General features: G+C 31.6%; 1 protein-coding gene across 2 annotated transcripts in view; it reads right to left on the bottom strand.

The window, feature by feature from the left end:
• Positions 1-24,151, bottom strand: part of LOC117105727 (serine/threonine-protein kinase 32B-like) — a 38,253-nt gene that overhangs the window by 8,723 nt on the left and 5,379 nt on the right. The window contains exons 2-10 of one of the 2 annotated variants that reach the window (XM_033246979.1): positions 20,007-20,319; positions 19,789-19,830; positions 18,007-18,101; positions 16,644-16,699; positions 14,002-14,327; positions 13,614-13,651; positions 10,300-10,389; positions 5,954-6,054; positions 2,168-2,284 (exon numbers count right to left, since the gene is read on the bottom strand). In XM_033246979.1, the coding sequence (XP_033102870.1) occupies positions 2,168-2,284; positions 5,954-6,054; positions 10,300-10,389; positions 13,614-13,651; positions 14,002-14,327; positions 16,644-16,699; positions 18,007-18,058 (780 nt within the window). In that variant the 5' untranslated portion in view covers positions 18,059-18,101; positions 19,789-19,830; positions 20,007-20,319. The remainder of the gene's footprint in view (positions 1-2,167; positions 2,285-5,953; positions 6,055-10,299; positions 10,390-13,613; positions 13,652-14,001; positions 14,328-16,643; positions 16,700-18,006; positions 18,102-19,788; positions 19,831-20,006; positions 20,320-24,151) is intronic. The other variant, XM_033246978.1, reaches the window with a different exon arrangement.

A 24,151-nucleotide genomic window follows, 5' to 3' on the forward strand; every position in this document is an offset into this window, starting at 1 on the left:
AACCCTTTTTTTATTTATATTTCGTTCTACCGTAGTATTTTCTTACTATATTTTATCACAGTAATTAAGTTTTTACTGATTTTGTTATTGTTGCATGTCTTTACGGCTGTGCCTCTGTTATAAAAGAGAAGCAATAAAGTTACTTACTTACTTACTTAGTACGATATATCAAAGAAAATTCCAATTATTACTTTTCTTATTAGGATAAAATGTGTTCCGCATTTCATTCATTACTGGATCTTGTCAATATTCAAATTACTCTATAATACTGATTCACTCATTTTAAAGTGAAAACCGTTAAAGAAATGAATGTATCAAAAAAAGAATACAAAAAAAAAAAATACATATGAGTACTCAGTATACAACAATATGTTGAATATTCAGAAAATGAAAAAGGTTGACAACTGCGGAGGATACATGAGGTCAACTCAGGTCATATGGACTCGTATTACGACGACAATTTGAATCATCATCCTAATCAATAACCCACAGGTTCGTTTCTTGACGATGGCATGAACGACCAATTCTCTCGGTTGCAAAGACAATATGGTATTCCCACACAAGAGCACGTTCAGTTTAACTACTTTCTCGTCAGATAGCCAATACAGCACACCAAGATAATGAAACTAAGTGTGTCGCAAAAAACCTGTGTATACAATGGTGACAACCACAGCTAATTAATCACTGCTGTTAAGTGTTTTGTTACGGCAAAATTTAATCATCACGTTTGTATCTGTGAAAGTATTGGTGACCGTAAAATGGCTCTGATTTACAAGGATAATTATACTGAAGATGAGATCATACTTCAGAATAACTAGAAATTATAAATTATCACAAATGTAAGGTCTGGAAATCAGAAAATAAGAAAACAGAGAATTCTTGAGAAATTAAAAGAAGATTTATTTAAAGATAAAATATATTTAGTTGCCATACTATTGAAACTAAAAAAAAAAAAACAGAAAAAAAATATATATATAATACTAAAATAGTTATAATAAGATCATATTAAATATAATCAAGTTGATAATGGTAATGATGATGGTGATAATGATGGTGATGATGATTGTGATGATGGTATGATAATAATGATGATTGTGATGATGGTATGGTAATGATAATGAGTGTGATGAAAGTGAAAATGATGATTGATGGTGATGATTGACAATAATGACAATATGATATGATATAATTGCATAATTGTGATTTTTCTATACATTCAAATCTTAAAGCCGGGCACGTAATGTACTTGTACAGCGGTCGTCGTCCGACGCGATTCTGTAGAGAACGCTATGCCACCCCTTGCTCACAAGGGATCGTTTATAATGACGATCGGTTCAGACTGCCGCCAACCAACAAGCGGCGTCGCACCGTCTAGCGCTCATTTGTTGGATTCCTTGTACGACGGTCGTAATACAGTCATACAACGCAGCGAGTAACCGGCTTTAAAGAACCGACCTACATTTTTTGAAACACTATATACATTCACACTGCCAGCTGCTTGTGAAGCATTAAGAATCTGTGTTTTACTGTTTTACTGATTACAGATTGTAAAGGGTTAACAAATGGGTGGGATGTTCTCTTTATTGATTTCTAAAAGAGGCTAAATGTCAGGCAGAATATCAATGTGTGTTTCTCCAAAGCATGAAATGTCGGATGAAAGCCATATTAGGGAGATTTCGCAACCTTATGAAAACGATAATGAATATGTCATTATTAATGACATATTCATTATCATTTTCCTATTAGGTTTATCATTTCATGCCTAAAACATAACAATATGCTAAACGAACTGACTATGATCCTTGATTCATGCAAAATACAAATTGCCAAAGTTGTGACAGTTATGCTACTGTAGTGGAAGGGTTTTCATTGGATAGGAATTCTGTTGTGCTCTCTCAATTTTCACACCTCCCCCACCCCCAGGCTAAAACTAGCCTATGCACCCCTGGTTTGTGTCATGTAAGGAGGAATTAAGTGGTCTTTTTCGTACCATATATACAAACACAGTTGATTTAAAAACCATAGGAACACATACTTTCAAGTGTATAACTGCATGCCAGTGAAGAAATAGCACATTGCCTAGTTAACTTGACTTTGAGGGATTTACAACTAGCTATTTTAATTCTCTTTCTCAGCATCAATAAAGAAAACATTTGCGAATACTTACCTGTCGTATCAAATCAGACAGGCCAGGATTCCAAGATGATGGACAGTGAAGGGTATGCACTGTTAAAATGTCACGAATGTCAGCTATACTAGAGTCGGAGTGAATTTTATAAGGCCGCTGCAAAACAAGTAAGAAATGATAACTCATAAAAAAAAATCAAACACTTTTTACAATTGTATTAACTACTGCACTGTACCATTTATTTTACTTCAATTGTTATAAGTGCATTTTTTTAAATATTTATAATAGCTTCTAGGCAGTGGTGTAACACATCCCCCTCCAAAAAAAAGCTTGTACTCCCTTCCCCATTGAAAATTTTCTAAGCAAAAAATTCATGCTTAAATAGTGAGAAATCACCTCCTATCACCACATTTTGCGAGCTAGCAAACCTTCCCCCATCCAACTTAGTCATAAGGCCACCCCACCACTTCAACTTCACACTCCCCACCCCTCCCCCCCCCCCATCACCCACTGCTTCTGGGCATTTTCTTTTTTACTTAGTGTGTGGTCATTTTTCTTTTACCTCTCCTTGTTTTCTCTCAGTAATAAACAGTATTATTTGTTGTATTTTGATGCTATAAAATTGAAAAAAGAAAAAAAAATCAGTGGATCAAAAGTGCCTCCAAAAATTTGCCTACAAGGGGTCAGACTTGTCTGACAGAGGGGTCCAAACCAAGAAGCCAACTAGAGCATCAGTTGGGGTCCTGGAATAAAAAAATCTCTTGCAGGTTTCACAGGGAGAGTTTTTATGGCCTATTAAGGATTGGCAATCAAAATTGTTTAATTTGGATAGGGAAATTATCATTATTTTTAAATTTGTGACCTGACGACCCTGCCATGGCATCGGTCGACAGGGAGTCCAGGCCTGTCTGACGGGGGAAAACGCACACCCATGTCCCCGCTGGCGCCTCTACTCCATGAATATGAAAATATTTTTTAGTCATTCTCATATTAAAGGACAAAACATAATAATATCCATCATTAATCTCATAAACGGCAGAATAATAACTACATTAACCGTTAATTTTATTTTTATTGTTAAAAAAAAAAACAAAAAAAACAACAAAAAGCACCCCCCTCCCATTGAAAATGTTCAAAGCAAAAATGTATCACCTTATTCACTTATCATACTCTCCCACTTCACCTTTGCACCCACCTACCCCCCTCCCCCAGCCACTGCTTCTGGGCATTTTCAGTTGTTTCTGTCTTTTACCTCTATTTGTTTTTATCTCAGTACTAAACAGTATTGTTGATTGTATTTTGATGCAATAAAAATTGAATAAAGGAGAAAACTACAGTGAATGCCTATTAATAAATACATGAATATGAAAATATTTTTCAGTCATTCTCATATATTCCAGGACATAAAAAAAGGGTAATATCCACCATTAATCTCATAAATGGCAGAATAACGTATTACAATTTGTTTTGTTGTCATTAAGTAAATTGGAATTCTCCCTGGGAACAGTACAGTATTTGAACATAATTTGAATGAACTTTATGAATACAATACCTTTTAAAATTCAATATCAAAACAAATATTTCATTGGTGCCACTATTCCACACTATATTATCAAGGGAGTTTTAACTATTTTAGTGTGGTATATGCTCACTAAATGCTTAGTAGAATAATGAATGTTGAGAGCAGCTAGCTCAGTCGGTGGGACTGGTGGTAGCCACTGTGAGTGCGTTGAACCGTGGAGATCTCCAAGTCCCCGGTCATTCATAATTATTGTATACAGTACAGTATACAGTACATTAGCAAAATGAAACAGTATGGTAAATTGTTGGGAACAACTCTATGGAGTGTATACCTCCAACCTGTATGTGCCTGAATACCAAACAATACACAGGCTGTGTATGATGGGCGATTCCATTATTTTCCACCCTGTGTCTGTATACTGAATAACACACAGGTTCTGTATGATGGGTGATTCCATTATCTTTTATGCTTATGGGTAAAAAAAAAAATCAAATTTCCATGACTTTGACCTTGTCCAAATTTGACCTTTTGTTCCTAAAATTTAATCATCACTTTCATAGATTATTATGTACCATTCCACTAGATTTTATGATGATCCCGTCCTTAGATTTTGCGCAAACATGCTAACAGACAGACAGCAGAGAGACAGCCCGACAGACAGAGGGACAGATATGAATAAATAAAATCCTTGGTGCGGCAAATATAAGGTGACGTCTTTACACATTATGAATACAGCATTAGCCATTAAGAAACTACATGAAAATCAAAGACATGACACACATCATCTCACTTGACATGGTACATCAGGAATGTGATTATGGAAGGTTAAAATCAATCATGTATTGCCATTAATATTTATAGGAATAATCAAATTCAAGACATCTTGGCAATAATTGAGATCACGCGATTTAAACATTAGCCGACTGCGATAAATCTGCTTTGTTCAACATTGAATAAAATATTTATACAACCTTGGCCATGATGAGAGTATAAACGACAAAAAATTTTTTCATCGTTAATAAACAAATTATGTAAAATACTGGCTCAATAAGTTATAATAGATAAGGTATTCATTATTTATTCATAGGTCAACGAGGAGTAGTCGTATGGGATATTTCTTTAAAAAATAATTTTCTCGTCAATTAATAAATGCATTAATAAACAATTATTCCTTTCATATATTCTTTGTGGCATATAGACCTTTAAATTGTTCATCTTGTATTTGAGCTGAGCGGTTGGCTGTGGTGCTGTTCCTAGCTGTTTCCTGCACTGAAGACCCTAGTTCAAACTCGGCCAGCGCCCGGTTTTAATTGAAGTCTGATCGCTTGGCTCCTCGAATAACCCTCATATTGGCACTTAGGCTTAAAGGACAATGTTTCTACCCGTATGTGTCCGTTATGTTGCAGTTATGTTGGGTATAGCGCTGGGGCCCAGCTCAAAATCACGATTTCCAACTAGAATGAGGCTTCCAATAAAGAATCGTTTTATTTTTACCAACAAATTATTAATATGGCATCTAAAATCTTTCTGGGTTAGCATATATTTCTAGGAGCAGTGCTTAAGCTCTTGGTCCTAGGGACAATATGACGGATGTCCACATAAAAAAATGCATTAAAGAACTCTGTGTGTTGGCGGTGGCGCTACACAGCACATTCTACGGATCCCGAGAGGCCTAGTCCTAATCTACTCCTAGTTACTCAACTGCAACCAATTTAATTATTTAACCTAATTTACTTAATTTCTTTACTCATTATGAGATGTGAGTGAACTTCTGGTTAGATGCAAAAGTAATTAAAAAATTATCAACTTAATATGCCTGAATACACAAATAGAAATTTCGTAGTTTGAAAACAACTGCAACCTCAGGATATGATCCTTGTCACCTCAATGTTTTTTTTCACTTCTATGTTACGGAAGGTCACCTCTTTTTTCATATATCACTAACATACAACTGTATTCATAATATGCGTTGACGGTTATATACTGTACAAAACGCCTTAAATTACCTTCACACTACTGAAACAAGTATGACAATATTCTAAGCCTTCGCTCTAATCGACTTCTATAAGTTACAGCTAACACTGACAACGGCAATAACAGGCATCCCCTTACAACAAGTAGGACTTAATGTGTTAGAATTTATGTGCACATTATCATAATGTGCTTTAAGTGTATTAATGATCCTCAAGAGGAAGATCAGTGTTCACATTCTACTATGAGCTAAGTAGCATTCGGTGTATTTGTGTCATTTGTTGGATATGTATGGTGTGTAAAATGTAAGCCAATTTCAACGTTAGACGTACCTTTCCCCGAAGAAGCTCGTAAACGCAGATGCCTAACGACCACCAGTCGACAGCAAAACTATATCCCTGCACAGCATTTCCAGTGTTGAAGATTTCTGGAGCTATAAAGAAAATTGTAAATCAATAGTTATAGATGATTTGATAATCAATGTAATATAATAGTAGCAATAGTAATAATAATAATACTTACAATAGTAAATAATAACAATTAGCAACATACTATAACAATAACAACAATAATAATAATTGTAATCAATAAGAACAATATGAAATATATATAATAAATTTTAATAATATTAATAAAACCAATAACAATATAATTAATATTAATATAAACAAATAATATCAATAGTAATTTTAAATAATAGAAATAATAGCAGTTTCACAATATAAATAATATTAATTAAAAATATAATATTAATAATGAAATATTAATATTATTAATTGTAATATTAATAGTAAGAATAATATTAATAATAGAAATAATAGCTGTTTCACAATATAAGTAATAATCTTAATAATATTAAGATCGATAACAATATAATATTAATTTAAAAAATGTCAATAATAATATTAATAATGAAATATTAATATTATTAATAGTAAAATAGTAATAATAATAATATAAATAATATCATTTTTATTATAATAATATTGTGATCAAATTATTTCACTTTAACATACATATTCATTTTATCATTGCAGAAATTAGAATAATAATAATAATAATATAATCAATAGTCATATTATAAATAACAACTATAATATTATTAACAATAACAATATGATCACGTTCCATCAGTTCAATGCATTCATGTGCATATAATTTTGCAAATTTGCTGTTATCTGGAAAACTAAAAGTTTTAACATTTGTGCAAGTTGTTAAATATAAATGGTTTTACTCTGATGAATAATGTATGCAATAAAATTAAAGGCGATGAATACGTGGTTACATTAAGTTGATTAAGTTTATTCCTCATGAGTATTGTGGTGCCGGATAGGATAACAAAATGTGTCAGAGCTAAGTGTACCAAATATTCTTGTGTTTAGACGAGGCTTAAAATAGCAATTAGGATCGAAAAACAGGTGGTTGTCTTACACGCAACATATACATTTTTCATTTTTTCAATCATGTTCGTCTTGTATGCAGATCGTCTGTAACACACAAATTTACTACTGAAATGAAGGTACATTGTTAGTATGAATGAACGCAATTTTAATCACGGGAAAATAATATTTTTACAATGAAACGGGGGGGGGGGTCGTCTTATACGCCCCACTCACAAAAATCGTCCAGAAACATTCTCTAACTCAGGGTGAATGAGAAGGATGAAAGAAGAATAGCTTAAAGAATACATTTGGACGTATAGGGAGAGAACAATTGGGGGAAAATATTTGAATTGGTTATTAAAAAATAATATAGGCCTTACACACAAAATACATTTTGGAATTTGTTAAACTTATTTTGTTACAGGGAATAGTTACATAAACTGATATACTAAATACTCAAACTCTGTTTGTTATCATCATATACGAGGATTGTCATCCCAAAACCAGTGTAGTGCCGTTGAATGTTAAACCGAGTAATCAGCATATAGAATGCGGCAGTATTGTATACGTTAGTACAGAGGGAGCCACAATATTATTTTTACTCATAACTTGGGAAATAGCAAGACAATGACTTTAAACCTTACAATGTGGGAAATATGAATATATTAAAATGTTCTTGTTTTGGTCACTGATTTTGGCATGTCAAGCCCATATAGTCAATTAACATAAAATACATTTTTTTAATTTGTTAAAATGATGTTGTTACAGAGAATAGTTAGAGAAAACGATATACTTTATAATCAGTAAACTCTATTTGTTATTATACATGTAGAAATACATACAATGAAACTTGCATCAGTTCCTACTGTATATACAGTATTTGGTTTCTATAAATACATTTTGTTATTACACAATGTAAGGTACACAGTTACATGATATATGATACTGTGTTAAAAGACAGAAATTCTGTGTTCAGTGCAAGTTTAAAACACCAGTAAACAGGGAACAAAATAAAAAAATTATATATATTAAGGAATACAAACAATGAATATATTATATATAAATTTCTGTTTATGTTAAACCAGCCAAAAATCAGTGGAAAGTTTACTCTTATACATTGTATTAGAATGTACTATAAACTTTTACATATTCATTTCAACTGCACTATTCCATTTCACCGTGTACTTTGTTCATGTTTTGAACAAAGAAACAATAAGGAAGCCAATAATTAAACATAAACATCATTTCTATATTGTATCAATTTCTTTTGCAAGTATTCCCCCCAGCAATAACTGAACCAAAACATCATGTTGTTAACGTACGGTATGCATCGGTATGAAAAACATTTGGTCATGAATCACATTCAATAAGGCTTAAAATTTAAAACAGTTATTACTATTTACATAGACGAAATACAACACCGCATGATACCCGACATGTATATGCTATACTCACAGAAACATGTTAAAACAGAATGTGGCATGTCTCAAATTACTCAATATACGGGCGGGTGCTATTTAAGATGAAAGACAAGAAAAAAACAAGCTACATTTCCTAATATTTATCAAGATGACCTACTTTGAATGGAATATATAAACGATTATTCATCTCAGGTTTTGCATTAGACAAATTGCATTATATATATTGCATCAAATGCAAATCTCAGATGATAAGTTTGCGAGGATCGGTAAAGCTACCTGGTGATATCAATTGACAAACTGCACATAATGCTAGATACAGCAATGGTATATACATCATAATAAATATTACTACACACTAAGGGGCCATCCATAATTTTCATCATTTTCAAAAGACTACAAAACGTACGCCTTAGTGGTAGGAGAAAGGGTTGAAGGTTCAGGCATGAGGCTTGTCATGCCTAAACCAGCATACTGTCCCTAATTGGTAAACTGAGCAATTAGCATAAGAATGTGGCAATTATATAATTGTATACAGAGAAGCCATAATACTATTTATTATAACTTTGGAAATATAAGTCCACTCTAGTACATGACCCATCATTTTAAAGGTCACAATGGTGGAGAATATGAATATATTTAAAAGTCAATTTTCATTTTTTGGTTTAATTGATGCTGGTTTGTGATGGCAAAGACTCATATATACTCTTTTATGAAAAAGATAAAATGATGACAGTACACGTATATATTTTAATGCGATTTTACTTGACTATTTTATGCTAATTTAATTTATGTTCTCATTGGCATCGGTGAGCCATTACCGTGATTCAGTTCACTTTTTGGCAATCCTGTTTGGACAACTGAGCGTTATTTTTTTCCTCTTCTGTTATTTTGTGTTTGTCAGTTTTAAAGTTCTTTGGACGGAATAAATGAAGTGATCTCAAAATGAAAAAAAAAAATCATTTTAATGTGTACTTAGAGGCAGGAGGGAGCTGTCACAGAAAAGAGGATGTTTTGTAATTCTTTGAAAATGATGACAATTATTGATGATCCCTAACAAAAAATAACACAATAAATGTGTGCCCTGATTAGTGAGAATCTATAAATACATGACCTTTATTATCAGCTTTAAATTTAGAACAGTTCTGTAGGGTATATGCAAGTATTTAGGGTAAAGAGACAGTACCTGTATAAATCAAAATGTATATAAACTAACATACTGTAATTTGTTCTTTAATATATAGATGAAAGAGTTAAAAATGATAGACCTGAGTTGAAAAAAAAAAGACTATTGTTAACAATAATAATGTATGCTTTTATATAGCTCTCTTATAGAGCAGGAGCCCAGGGGTGTCAGCATAGCTGGAAAGGTAACCAATTTTTGTGTGTAATTTTTGTTTGTAAGTAATGGTCTATGTGCCTGCCTATGTAGGAAAATGGGCATCTGCCGGTCCCATTGTTGTGGGTGTGGTCAGGAGGGGCATAAAAATGGGTACCAAAAATTGAGCTAGATCCACTTGTGAATTAACCCAATGAAACCTATCAGAATATATTCTGGATTATATTATATTCATATAATATATATATTCAAGATATCATGAATGGTCAATTCCAGATATTTCCAATGGTGGGGGTGGGTGCCAGACACAAAAAACCGGTACCGGTATAGTTAATAGGTTTTCTTCCTAGAAAGACAAATCAGCGACACCAATACAAACAGAACATTCCAAGTGTGCCGCTTCGAGAAGGGGGGGGGATCATTCAACTTATCTGCATAAAATTTGCATAAAAGCAATTACTTAAGTTATTCTTAATAAACAATAAATAAGTTAAGGTATGTGTGATTATTTTGATGGCTAATAAAAAGTAGTTCCTTACCCATATAAGGCTTGGTACCAGATATAGATGTTGCAACTTTTTTTTCTTTAAGTATTGTTGCTATGTTGAAATCTGTGATGTGTAAGTGCCCTGAAATCAAGAAGAAATATGTATACAATTAAATGAAAACAGTAAATAGCTGTCCAATATAAAACAGGGTTGAACATTGTGCATGATAGCCTAAATTCATGCAGTGACCCAAAAACTTTGCATGCATCTTGCATTCTTTACGTAAATGTCTATATTAATATGCAATTATCATTTTCATTATGATATCATTTTTATAATTAAAGTATTTTTTGTTCTAATTTTTAATCTATCCAAATTAAATGTTGTGTTTTGCTGTCATGTTTGTGGATTCCAAACTTTTTTCGGCTATTAAAGTTCTTTTTTGTTAATATGCCTGGCTTCCATACTCTAAATAAATATTCAATGTTTTAAACTCATCCATTTTCCTGACTATTTTATTTTCATTAATTATTATTTGTATTGCTATAGAGAAAATACATACAACATAATAATATATTAGTATAATTTACTACTGAAATTTTTATGATGTATGCTGTTTTATTTATTTGTTTTCTTTACTTAATTCTATGAGTTCTAACAGTTTTCAAGTTAATTTATTCGGTTAATTAATTTACATTTTGGTGATCTGCACAGGTGTGCAGTTGTTGGTCTTTGTTCAGACTGCTTTGTCCAGTTTACCAGTATATTTTATTGAGGCCGGATTATTTACTTTGGACTTTATTTGCCTTCATTTGGATTATAAAATGAATAATGGTATTAATGTACCTTACTTCCTTTGCTTGTTCAAGTACTTATGACGAAAGCTATATATTATAGTTTCATTTAATGGAGGATGTTTCATAAAAAAATAATATACTATTATTATTAAATTTCAATTACCATAATAATAATATTATTATTATTATTATTATTATTGTTACCATTATTATTAAGTTTCAATTAAAATAATATTAATATTACTATTATAAAGTTTCAATTAAAATAATATTAATCTTACTAAATTATTATTAATTTTCAATAAAAATAATATTTACATTACTATTATTATTCTTCAAAGAATTTCAGTTAGCTTTGAACTTCATTTTTCATAGATAGGTCTTAGAAAATAGGATATTTATCATCTACCATATTATAATAATTAATCAGTACATCCACCCTTTCCATGTACCCTGTGGTTCTCATAGGGCTCGACAAATCTGATGTATTAGACACTGGAGCTAGAATTTGTAGATCTCAATTTAATTAAATTTGCAAGAGTTATGATAGTTGGGTTTTAAGGCATTCACCCCACTAGGTATATCGTTACACCTTTAATCAGAAAGCCTGTAACTTAAGGAGATGGCAATCACTCGCAAGCCGTGTAATTAAAAATCAAACCATCATAATTAGTTGAACTGAGGCAGTCTACGAAATGACCCCTGGGAATAGTGTAAACTTTGGACATGCACCAATATTGGGTACTTTACGAGATGCCGTATGGTTAATTAATAATTGATTAGGATACACATCAAACCGAAGAGGAATAATCAGGAACAAATTTGTGTGATGTCCCCATAATATAAGCATGATGATGTCATAATACACCCAAATATGGGCATATCAAATTTATTTTTTCACATAAAATTTGATAGTGTAGATAGAGTTTAAGTATGATATCAATACCAGATATTCAACTATATTGAATGACTGATTGAGTATGTATGCCAAGTTCATTGAACCCTAGGATCTATCCACCAGTTGACAACATATCAATATTTATTTATTCTTTATCCTGAAATGCACTTTCAATAAAAATGTACTGATTTCTCAAGTGGTTTTCAGTTAAAAACAAAAGTACTGCCTTTTTTTGTACTTTTATCTTGATGTTTCTGTGTTTTATATTAAATTTTAATTATATATATTCATTTTGTAATTATTGGATGGCATAATGTTATAGTAATTAAGCTTACTTAGAGACCAGACCCTCCCATTTAGCTGTCTTCAATAACATACCCAGCAGGGAAACAGAACTTACTGTATTCTCATTTAACCTGCTCTGAAAAACCAGACTCATAAAACAGATTATCTGATGGCTAGCCACAACCATATATGGTGCCAGCACAACCATATTGAGAATCCAGAAACATATATGACTTTATTTTTTGTATGTTTAATATTTCTATTAATGTTTATGAATCAATTTTTTTATATAATTTTCTCATACCATATATACCAAAAACCTAAAGGTTAAACTACCAAGGTATACGGTAATTACTTAATCAACATGAAACTCCCTAGGCTTAAGAAGTACATTTCGCTGTTGGCATTTGCCTGTGGAGCTCTACCATTAACAGCCTTCCATAATGCATAACTTGAACATGTGAATTTACCAGTTCAGTTTAAGTGGCATTATAGTGCAATTTAATTGAACAGTTTCTCAAATACATTATCGTTCTCAATTTCAATCATTTCAATTTGGTTATGACTGTTGAAACTGCGGCTAATCCTCAGTATTTTTTACCCAATAATGAATTTTAAATGGAGGACTCTCCTTAAGGTAAACAGCCACATAAATTATAGTCAAGAATTCTAGCCTGATAGCCCAACATAAATTATTTTGCATGATATTATGATGTACAAATGCTGATACACATTGCAAGTAATGAAGACGTACTGTCTGTTGCTAAGTATCCTCCCTTTACATATATTGGCAATAAAAGATATTTTTATTTTATTTTATTTTATTCAACTTTCACTGGATTAAAAAAACACCAGAAATGTAAGTAGAGAACAGCTGAAGAAGCACATCTACAAAGCCATCTTACCACCGGAGATAGATAACATTAACAAGTAAATATAATTTATATTAAAAATAGAGATTTGTCTAATTTGCAAATAATATAAATCTAAATACAGGTCTCCCTCTATTTAAAGGCCACCTCCAATTAAAGACCACTTTTTTGTGATCCCAAATTAACAAATGTCTTTTATCTTTATTATTCTAACTAGAGACAAGCTGTTAAAAAAAACCCTAGAAACCTTTTTCCCAAAGGCGGTCTTTTATTGGATGGAGACCTGTAGAAAATGTTCATCATTTAACGACAGGCAGGGCAGTGAAAAAAGAAACTCATGTGCAAGCATTATCAAGAAGAAAATTTGATTTCAATTTTAAAAACTTAATTTTTAAGTTTATAATATAAATTCAATTGTCATATCTTGTGATAGTGATATTATAATATATATAAATGTCTTTAAAAGGTAGAAGCATGTAAATACATAAAATATTATTTGAAATGTTAACTCACCTTCCTCATCTAATAACATATTGTCTGGTTTGATGTCTCTACATTAAATAATAAATGAAATGTATTGAATTAGATACATGAATTGTGAAGACTGAGAGAATTATAAAAACCATGGAAAATGATAAATTTGATTGTCCATTGCAACAAGGTAAATTAGTTGTATTCTTTCTAGTCTAATAAAACATTGATTGCTAAACAGAAAAAAGGAATAGAGAGTAATAAAAGTATGAGACACCATAAAACCATGATTCATAAGAAATTTCAAATGATAGAATGGTTAAAAAAAAAAATCACAGCACTGAAGTTAGCAGTGATTTGAACCAATACTTTTCGGACTGTAAGTTGGGCACTTTAACCACCAAACCATAATACTCATTTGCATACCCACCTGTGAACTATTTTCTTTTCTTGCAAGTAATCTAATGCTAATGAAATTTCACAGATATACAATCGTATTCGCTCTGAATCAAACTTAACGCCCTCGTTCAAATGATAGCGGAGATCACCCCCGAGTAAGAGGTCGACGACCATGAACATGTCCTCTTCATCTTGGAATGTGTACCACAGGTTGACAAGGAAGGGGTGTTCAAGTGACTGTAGGATCTCCTGTTCTCGGAGAACGTTCCTAACAGCATCTTTTCGGATGCACATTAGCTTGTTCATGTATTTCATAGCAAACATCTGCTTTGTATCTCTCTTCTGTACAATACATACCTAAAATTGTAACATACAAATACATCAGAAACATAGTTAAATAAAAAATAGATAAGCCGTACTAGTCTAATATATAATAGAAAATAAAACTCAGGATATTCAGTACTTTTATGACTAGTTATTTATGACAGTACACAAGCTTTCGTGCACACAGTGCACTTATTCAGGTGAATGTGCACCTGAAGAAGTGCACTGTGTGCACGAAAGCTTGTGTACTGTCATAAATAAACTAGTCATAAAAGTACTGAATATCTTGAGTTTTATTTTCTATCAGAAACATAGTTCCATTCTTAGAAATCTAAATTGTATTTGTAATCTAGTGGTAAACTGATCCAGATGAGGCAGGGAGATTTTCCCTCCTAGGGGACATTCTACCCCCAGGTCTAGATGTAATTGTCAATTTTTACAAATATTAGTTAGTTTAGAACATAATACAGTATAAATAATAATCGTTAATTATTAAGATGCATACATTTCTATTAATAATTACAAGATACAAGATAAAATTTATTGTCTCCAATATAAACAAAGAAATCACAAAGCTTGCAAAACAACTAATCAGTGATAAATATAGCACGAATGTCACTGCAAAGATTGACAAGGCCGTTTTATTCTACATTTCATTTTTATTAAAGCATCATTAGTAACCGTGACAGTATAATCAAGAATAATCAAGAATGCTATTAGGGAATTGAACAAGTCACTAGTTTGAATTTTCATATTTTATGTTTGTTTTCGTTAGGGAACCAGATCAAATTTCTTTGCATGGTTATTGTACATGTACTGTATATATGACAAATAAATCCATTGAGGTGAGTTGAGTTTATTAAAATTTATACATTAAATAAGTATAATAATACTGCTTTTATCACAGTCACCATCGGAAATTTTAATATCCCAAAATTAGCCAACAACCATAACAATAACCAATAACTTATGATCAAAATTAATTATTGTGAGCCTTATCAACTAATATTAATACCAAAATTGGCAATTTCATTAACACATTATCATCGCACAATAATAATGAAGATTGACTGTTACAATTAACCACTTTATTGAGTAGCCTATTAAATTTTATTCATTACAAAAATGCCAACCATAATGACACAACATTACTTCCTCAGCAATATGAATATAAAATCACTTTATAAATGACTGTTTGAATCAAAAATAGATATACAAGATGATATTTTTAACCTCGGATTATATAGGATTTGTGACAAAATTTTATTTGAAATTAAAATAAAAAGGATAATTTCCGACGAAAACTTGTTTGAGAAGGCGGAAGAGAAATGAAGTTGATTTATTAAAAAAAGGAGGCTTCTTGTGGTGTAGTCTGTGCATATGCAATATCTGTTTAAATATCCAATATTATAGTTGTATTAATATTTTTTGTACAGTATTTTCAATGTTTATTATATAATAATATCTTTTTAAAATTTCCAATTTAATAATTTATTTGTACAGTATTTTAATGTTTTTATATAATGTATTTAAGGCATCCTGTAATTGGTTTTTCACTGTTGGTGTTGATGTTTGAAATAAAATAAAAATAAAATAAATTAAATAAAAATTATCACAGGTAAAAATATAGAAACATGGTGGTGGTATTCTTTTCATGATTTTTTAAATTATTATCAATATTTTAGTGTGGGCCTACATTTTTCTTCATTAAAATATTAATACAGTAAGTTTGAAATTCAATTTTATATTTTTATACTTTGGGATGATATTAATTGCAATAAAAAATTTTATTTGTTATTGTAACAAGAAACCGAGTCTCGCACTTTTATGTGACAATAACGTATACCTATGTCTATCTTGAAGTTTTAATAACAACAATGAAATATGTTTGTCATTAAATGTAAATTATGTGAAAACAGAACCCAGTAAAATTGTAGGCCTACTAATTCAAAATATTTTATTACAAATGATCTCCCTTGTTATCACTTAAGCTTGCAAACTATAAAAGCATTTCAACCATTCACTCTGTTTTCAATGGATTCCTCAACTACATATTAATGTATGGTATCTGTAAATGTATCTAACGTTGATATGAGCCTTTGATATAGAGATGAAATTCTAGCCTTCTGCACTTTATCATTTCTAATCCCAATGTGTAGGACCAATCCCAGGCTAGCTATTTTTCTTCCTAATGATACAATAACAAACCAAGCAATCAGCATTGGTAGATATAAAGACATCATTAAATATCGTTTTGAGGAGAAACAACTCAATTTATGATTCTAAATGCTTGGTAAATAATTATCCACATTTTTTTTTTCTACAAATAAACAAAAAAACTTGACTTACTTTACCAAAACTGCCTTTTCCAATTGCTCTCAAGATCTGAAAATGATCAAAATTGACTGGGGGAAAAACATAGATAAATATGAATAACATACAACAAATGTTTTTGTTAAAAAAAAGTTAATTGGGGGAACCCACAGGGAGACTTGAAAAATAAATAATTTAAAGGAGAATAAGAAATGGGCCGAAAAACAAAAAACACGGTTAGGAATGCGTTCTAAAAACATGTGTTTTAACATGCATTTGTTATATGGTTGGCATTCAGAAAACACATGTTTTTTGGTACACATTTCAGCTGCGACGCAATACCGTGTTAGTCATGACGCGTCGGTGAACCAAACTGACCTCTTCTTTGGTTTGACTGCTCGTCCGTGAGAAATTTGGTAAAGAAAAAAAATAAACCGACAGGATGATATGGCACGAGGCTTTACCAAAATTTTTTTCATACTTTCGTGGTGTGCTGTTTACTTCTTTCGCAGCATACGCTGTAACTCGCAGGAAGTAATGTCAAATTCAACTTCCGTTGGTGATCATCATTATAAGCTCTGCCCACCTGCTAATGCTCGCATTACCATGTTTTTATTAGTTGTATTTTTCAATAGAAACATGTTGGGAATTTAACTGTTTAAAAAAACACGTTTTTTGGTTATTCAGCAGAAACACACCCACATAACTATGTCTAATGTTAATAACACTGTAATACAGTATTAACAATAATAACAATCATGTAATTGATTTTACAAACTCAGATTTTATTTGTTGTAATGTAATAGAGCATTGCAAAACAAATAATTTAAAAAAAGATACCCTCATAATGTCAATAGCTTTTTCATATCATATAAAAATATAATTATTAAATAATACTGTTATAATAATAAAAATAATAATAACCAAGTGAGGTAGCTTCAACTTTGAACTCCATATGGAACTCCATATTAATCTTCAGATAGTTTGTTACTACATTAAACTCTTTTAAGACCAAGCAAATACCTTCCTTTACCATCAAGTTTTTCATTAATTTAAACATCCTTATTCTGTTTTTCATGTACTGCGCATTGAGAGCTTGCTATACGCTATATAAGTTATATTATTATTATTATTATTAATGGTTTTTGATACACCATATTATAACACATAAAATCCAAGTTAATTTTTGTTGTAATGTAATGATGTTACTTACAAAAGATGACAAAAATCTAACCATTTCTAAACCTATAAAATTCCTCTTGCATATACATGATATTGTTAAATACTGTAATATTCAATATAGATATAGTACTAATATCTAATATGTTTAAAACCATTTTAGATATTAATTTCATTAGTCATATTAACATAAAATTATTAGTGTAAGTTTATTACTCACCGTCTCCAGATGAATCAAAGGTTTCTTTCCGGTTGGAATGATTTGCTCCCATTTTTGAGCCTGCTCGGTAATGGAGTGAGGCTTGTGAATAAAACCTGTTTTGTATGAAACATAATGCGTTATCACATGACAACAGCTGCTGAGAACAGACATTATCTTTACAGGTTTATCATGAACAATAGTTCTGATCAATGTTCAGGTTTTAGTTGTGTTAAGAAAAAAAATGTATCACTACCACCCAGTGGCATATCTGTGGGGGGGGGATCCCCCCCCCCATTTCAAATGTTTCGAAGCAAATCTTCATCAACATCATATTTATCATCTACTTCATCATTTTTATCAATTACTATCATCAATGCCATAACCAGCTATTGGGACAGTTGGGACAGTCCCACACAATTTTTCTAATGGGTCCAAATTATGCAATATTTCTTAAATTTAGCCTAAAATGGGTAAACTTTTAAGAAAATGGGTCCAGATTTTTTTTTATATTTTTGCATAAAATGGGTCAAATTTTGAGAAAATTTGTCCACATTATCTGAATTTACACGTAAAGTGAGTGCACCACCCGCACTGTTTGAAAATCCTGGCTACGGCATTGACTATCATCACTTTTTAAGATCATCATTATCTATATCATTGCCATCTTTTATCATCGCTATCATCATCCTTGTCATCATCTGCATCCTCAAAATCATCATCTTATTCTCACCATCATCATTTTTATCTTCTCCATCATCATCTTTATCATTGTCATCATACTCATCAAAGTCGTAGTCATCATCATCATCAGCATAGAACACAAATACAAATCTTATATAACCCAGAGAAATGACGTCCAAGAGAATACTTAACAAGATGCTTTTTAACTCGCATAAGTATCCTTCGATGACTTAAGTGATGTATCCCTTGACCACTTAAACCAAAATTGGCTGAAATACCATTACCATCATAAATATCTATCTCTAATTGGTTTATGCATTGTTGGCCATTACATTTCTCTAGGTGCCACAAATTACACCGCACCAATCTACTTTAATTTGATTTGTAATTGTGATATTTATAGCCAAATAAAATTCCACAATTTAGAATTAGGAAAATCTTCAAACAAAGCTCACTCTACATTATAAAATTTTATTTGACAAAAAATACCAGTGATTTGCCGATATACGGTATGATATGACATCATCATGCCATATATGGATGTAATGATGACATTGACATGCCCATTTAAGGATAATTCACACAATTTTGTCATAAAACTTGATAGATGTTGTACAAAGCTTCATAAAAATACGTATTAGTACCGTATATGTATGTAGCATATCTGCATGTTCTCAAATAATTTGCTTATACTTGATTTTAATATGAATGTTGTTAAAATATAAATCACAATGCTTCCAATAATTATAATCTATGGCTCTGTTTAAATGCTGAGGCACGGAGTTCTAATTTTCTTGAAAAAAAAAAAACTTGTCTAAAGCATTGGAATTGTTTTCTACATTATCTAAACTGCTGAATTGTTATAACATATTACAAAACCACTAATAAAAATAACAAAATAATTGTTTATTTGAAAATTAATGAAGATACTAGCATGGACCTATCAATAAGATCTTATTAATAGGTCCATGATACTAGTAAGAGTCAAAATGTGGTTCTTTATTATTATTTATGATACTTAACAGTACAATACAATGCAACAATTTCTGTGTACTGGCAAATTACTAATCTAAATACTTAAATTAGTGTATCAGGTAACCAAATTTTACAGTTACTTACTTCAACTACGCCTGTTAACTGCTCAGCAAACTACAGAAAAAACTGTGTACCATAAATAGAATGCGGAAAGGGCATATTATAAGATAAGCAAGTCATATTTATCATTATCTTGATTACTTATTGTAATTATCTTAATTACTCACTGCAATTATCTTAATTACTTTCTGTAATTATCCTAATTAACATATACAGTATATGAAAGAGAAATTCCAACTTACCGAGTGTGCTCTTGATTTGATTAGAATGAAAAACTTGTGTATTACTTTAATCAGCAACACAGCATTTGGCAAAAACAGAGTCTTAAAAGTTGAGTACACAAACTTGAAGATTGAAAACCGAGTGGGAGTCAGTAAGTCTAATCAGCTTACACTTGCTTCAACCTTTTATTAAGCTCAAACAATCTGTAATATTTTCTATCATCTTCTGAACCTTCAGAGTTTTTTCCACCAGCTGGATTATGTGACTTCCGTACGAAAATCGCACCTGCTGTGAAGAAATATAGTTGTTTGGATAGAGCAGAGCAGTCGATACCTGCAAGCAAAAAAATGATCAATAAAAACGTTGTTTAGTCACAACTTCTCTTGTAGATATTTACTTCTGTTTTCCATTATAGAATGTTTTATAGCACTTCTTATAAAAATCATTATAATTATTATACTAATTGACAATTCTAAAGGCTGACGCCTAATGTAAATATTTACATTCCCATAATTTACCGAGGCTTGTATACCAGTAAGTACAATACATAGGAAACTATAGTGTCATTCAACGGTTTGTGTATCAACCACCATATTGTTTTTGTATTTAAAATTGATGTTCATCCTGTTGGTACAATTACCTATAGAAGTCGTGCAGGGTGTTTTTTTTTACAATCAAAATGACTTCACACCAGCATGCTTCCCACCTTATAACACGATTTTTATTGACATGCAAAGTGTTCAGATCTGCTTATTTTATCACCCTCATAAAATATAATGTATAACATTATCAGCTCAGTCTGCTAAATCACCTGTTATTATGATAAGTACGTACATAAAATCAAAAAAGTACAAAACATAATAAGCCCACACCCCCTTGAACCACAAAAATTGGGCCAATTCTGGAGTGTAGGCTTACTGTATACTTGGAAAATCCCCTTTTCAATCGAAAGGCAATATTTCGGCATCCTTGCAATGCCTAATTTAAAGCAATGTTTAATTATTCTTTTTTTTAGGGTATTTTTTAAACCCAGCTAGGCTACTTATTCAAATCATACCCTATGGGCCTTTGCCCAAGGAAAGGTTGGTATGTAAAACTGGGCATTAAGTAGGGGGTGGCATATATACCCGAGCAACTATGGTATAATAATTTTTTCACATCCAGGAGTAATTGTGCACTCACCACTTAAGTATGGAAAGATGTCTCTTAATTAATTAGGCTTTATAGGAAGTGGAACGGTATTTTAGAAATAAGGCAAAACCCTACAGATGACACTCCATCTTTGTCAAGTGAAAACTGCTAGATAATTACCTTTCACTTGGTTAATAACATTTTTTTACTTAAAGCTTATGGTATATTTATGTACTGAAACAATGTAGGCGAACCTCATGACATGTTTTTGGCAATGGGAGATTTCGATTGAGAGCGTAAAACGAGAACATGGAATGAAATCACTGAACCATGACTTTCGTTGCATGCATTCATATTCTACTGTAAATAATTTTTTATTTTTTATGACATGTATAAGGCATAGTCACGAACGCACAGAGCGATGCACCAATGTTACAGTCCTCGTTCTGGCCTGAATGTAGATTCGGCCGAAGACCAGATTTCAGAAGAGAACATAATGCACAACGTTTAGATATATGCAGTTAAACAAACATGACGTCATTACGTTCCACATTGCTGCAAATTGAAGGCTCCAAATAAAGAATATCTATATTTGTATTTGACATGTATTTTTCTTTATTCATTTTATTGCATCTCATCAAAAACATCACAAAACAGAAAAATCAAACACAATTGAAAACAGATGCAAAAGAACAGGATCCACATACTCATAGTCCACACACACTAAAGGCCGATTCGGACAAGTAAAATTTAACTGGGTACCACCAGCTGAGCGGTCGCGTGCGGCAATTAAATAATGCCCCTGGGTATAGAAAATTTGAAAAGCATCTGGCCCAAAAACCCACCTTTTTTACTGGATATTTCAATTACACCTTGCCTCAAGGCGTAATTAATCACTCGTTACAAGGCCCAGGTCACTAGTTGACCCTTCAGATTTGTAAACAACGCCGGATCAGAGTGCACTGGACAAAAAGAAGCTCGCGACCACGCAGGGGGTCGTCACTCAGGCCACGAACTATTCAGAATTCTGACCTTGCAGAAGCTTGTAAAATACATAACTTCCGTCAAATTAATGGGTAAATGGATTGTTATTTTACTCGTCCGAACGACCGTCGCATTTAGCCCCGAGGTTATTAGTAGATTACCCATGTAATTGAGTTTACGTCCGAATCCAACCTAAGAGAAATGCCCTGGATGAAAAACATCAAATATCATCAAAAATACACATAAATTCTTGATATTAATACTACAAAATTTTTTAAATTCTTGACATACAGATAATTACCAGTATGGATTCTAAGACTACCTCAGACCCTATTTTCAATCATTTAAAATAAGAATTTAAACTGTAACTGTAGAATTATATTCCTGATTGTCAATTCTCAAATACAATTAGTAGAGAATTTTACACTAATAATATTAGTGACAACGAGAATAATGATAAATATGAATTATAGGACAGAGAAACCTATACTTCAAAGCTGAAGTTTCAGAATTTGATTTATGTGAAACAATATTCAGCAATTAAGCCATTTATGAGTTTCAGAAACTCTGTACAGTATATCGCATCTCACTCCAAAATATGTTCCAAGATGTGGAATATTCATCAATTAAAATGATATAATTGAGGTTATATGAATGGTATCAAGTTTTATACCTCTATGATCGGTCATAATTAGTATGAAATTGAGAAACCGGTGTTGCATGCCACTTAATGCAAAAATAGGATGGTGACATAAGCAATTAAATCAAATGCTAAGTTATATCAACACTGAAATCTGTGGTACAAGATACTGATGATCTGATCGGTGCACATTGAAAATGTCCAAAGCCAAAAAAATCACGATCAAGTAGTTAGATCCTTCCTTTACGACCAGCACCCCATCCCTTAATCATCAAGCTCCCACCTTCGTGACCCCATTAGCTCCCCGGTTTCAAGTCTCCTAGATACGCCACTGCAGACACTATCATAGAAATTCTCTGTTTATAATGACGTTACGTTTTCAGAGATTATTTAAGGGCCGAGGACATTATGTTTACAAAGATATTATTTACGAGAGCATTATGTTTTACGTGGACATTTGTTCCTGGACATTGTGTTTACAGTGAACATTCTCAACATGGGATATAATTCTTATTGCCAATTACCAGGCACATAAATAATACTTCTCCTTGTATACACCCTTAAATTGGTTGGTAAAAGAATTTTCAAATTCAGAAGATTGTAAGGCAAGATATTTTTTATACATTGTTTAGCAAACCCGCCGCCCGCCAATAATGATGTTTTCGAATAAAAGTAAAATTTTATTTTTGGCCAATTAGTGAATCCCAGCGCAATGAAAAAATGAAAATTGCAGAAAAAATTTTTTTTTTAAATTTTTATTAAAAATCTTTGAAATCTCCAAAAATAAGATGTATATTTCTATAAGCATTTAACCATTACATTACTACAATGTTTACATTCACCAATGACATTTTATTTTTATTTTCTTATATTAGACAGTTTAAATAAACAAGCAGCTATTAAACTTGTTGCCACAAAATAATTATTTTATTCCTTATACTTGTAAGTTCATATCAAATATTATATATTAATTTAATATTTATTATTATAATCAAGACAATTATTTACATTATATCTGATTCAAAATGTGGCTTTATGGGGTATTCCCAGTTCTGTGTAAACCAAAGCTGTTTCTTGATAGGTTTCAATCAGGGAAACCATTTTTTTGTCAACACAACGGTGAACTGACTCAACAATCACCTGTAATTCGAGAGCACTAAGAAGAAGAGGTTAGAGGGCAAATCATTAATTAGCTGCACTTGCACTAATGATATAATTGCAAAGTTTTATATCCTCCATGGTATAACACATAGACTAAAACCTTTAAAAAAAGGTCCTTGATTTGTGAATAAAAATGAATAAGAACTAACCATGCATATCGATACATGTTTTCTGGTACATTAGTTAAATCCAATAAAATTGTATTTCTAAGCATCCAAAAGGTAAAAAGTTCATGCCAATTTCCCCAAG

Source organism: Anneissia japonica, unplaced genomic scaffold (genome assembly GCF_011630105.1).
Source record: "Anneissia japonica isolate Jap-2015-1 unplaced genomic scaffold, ASM1163010v1 scaffold287754_len4335492_cov202, whole genome shotgun sequence".
In the NCBI taxonomy this organism is placed as follows: Eukaryota; Metazoa; Echinodermata; class Crinoidea; order Comatulida; family Comatulidae; genus Anneissia; species Anneissia japonica.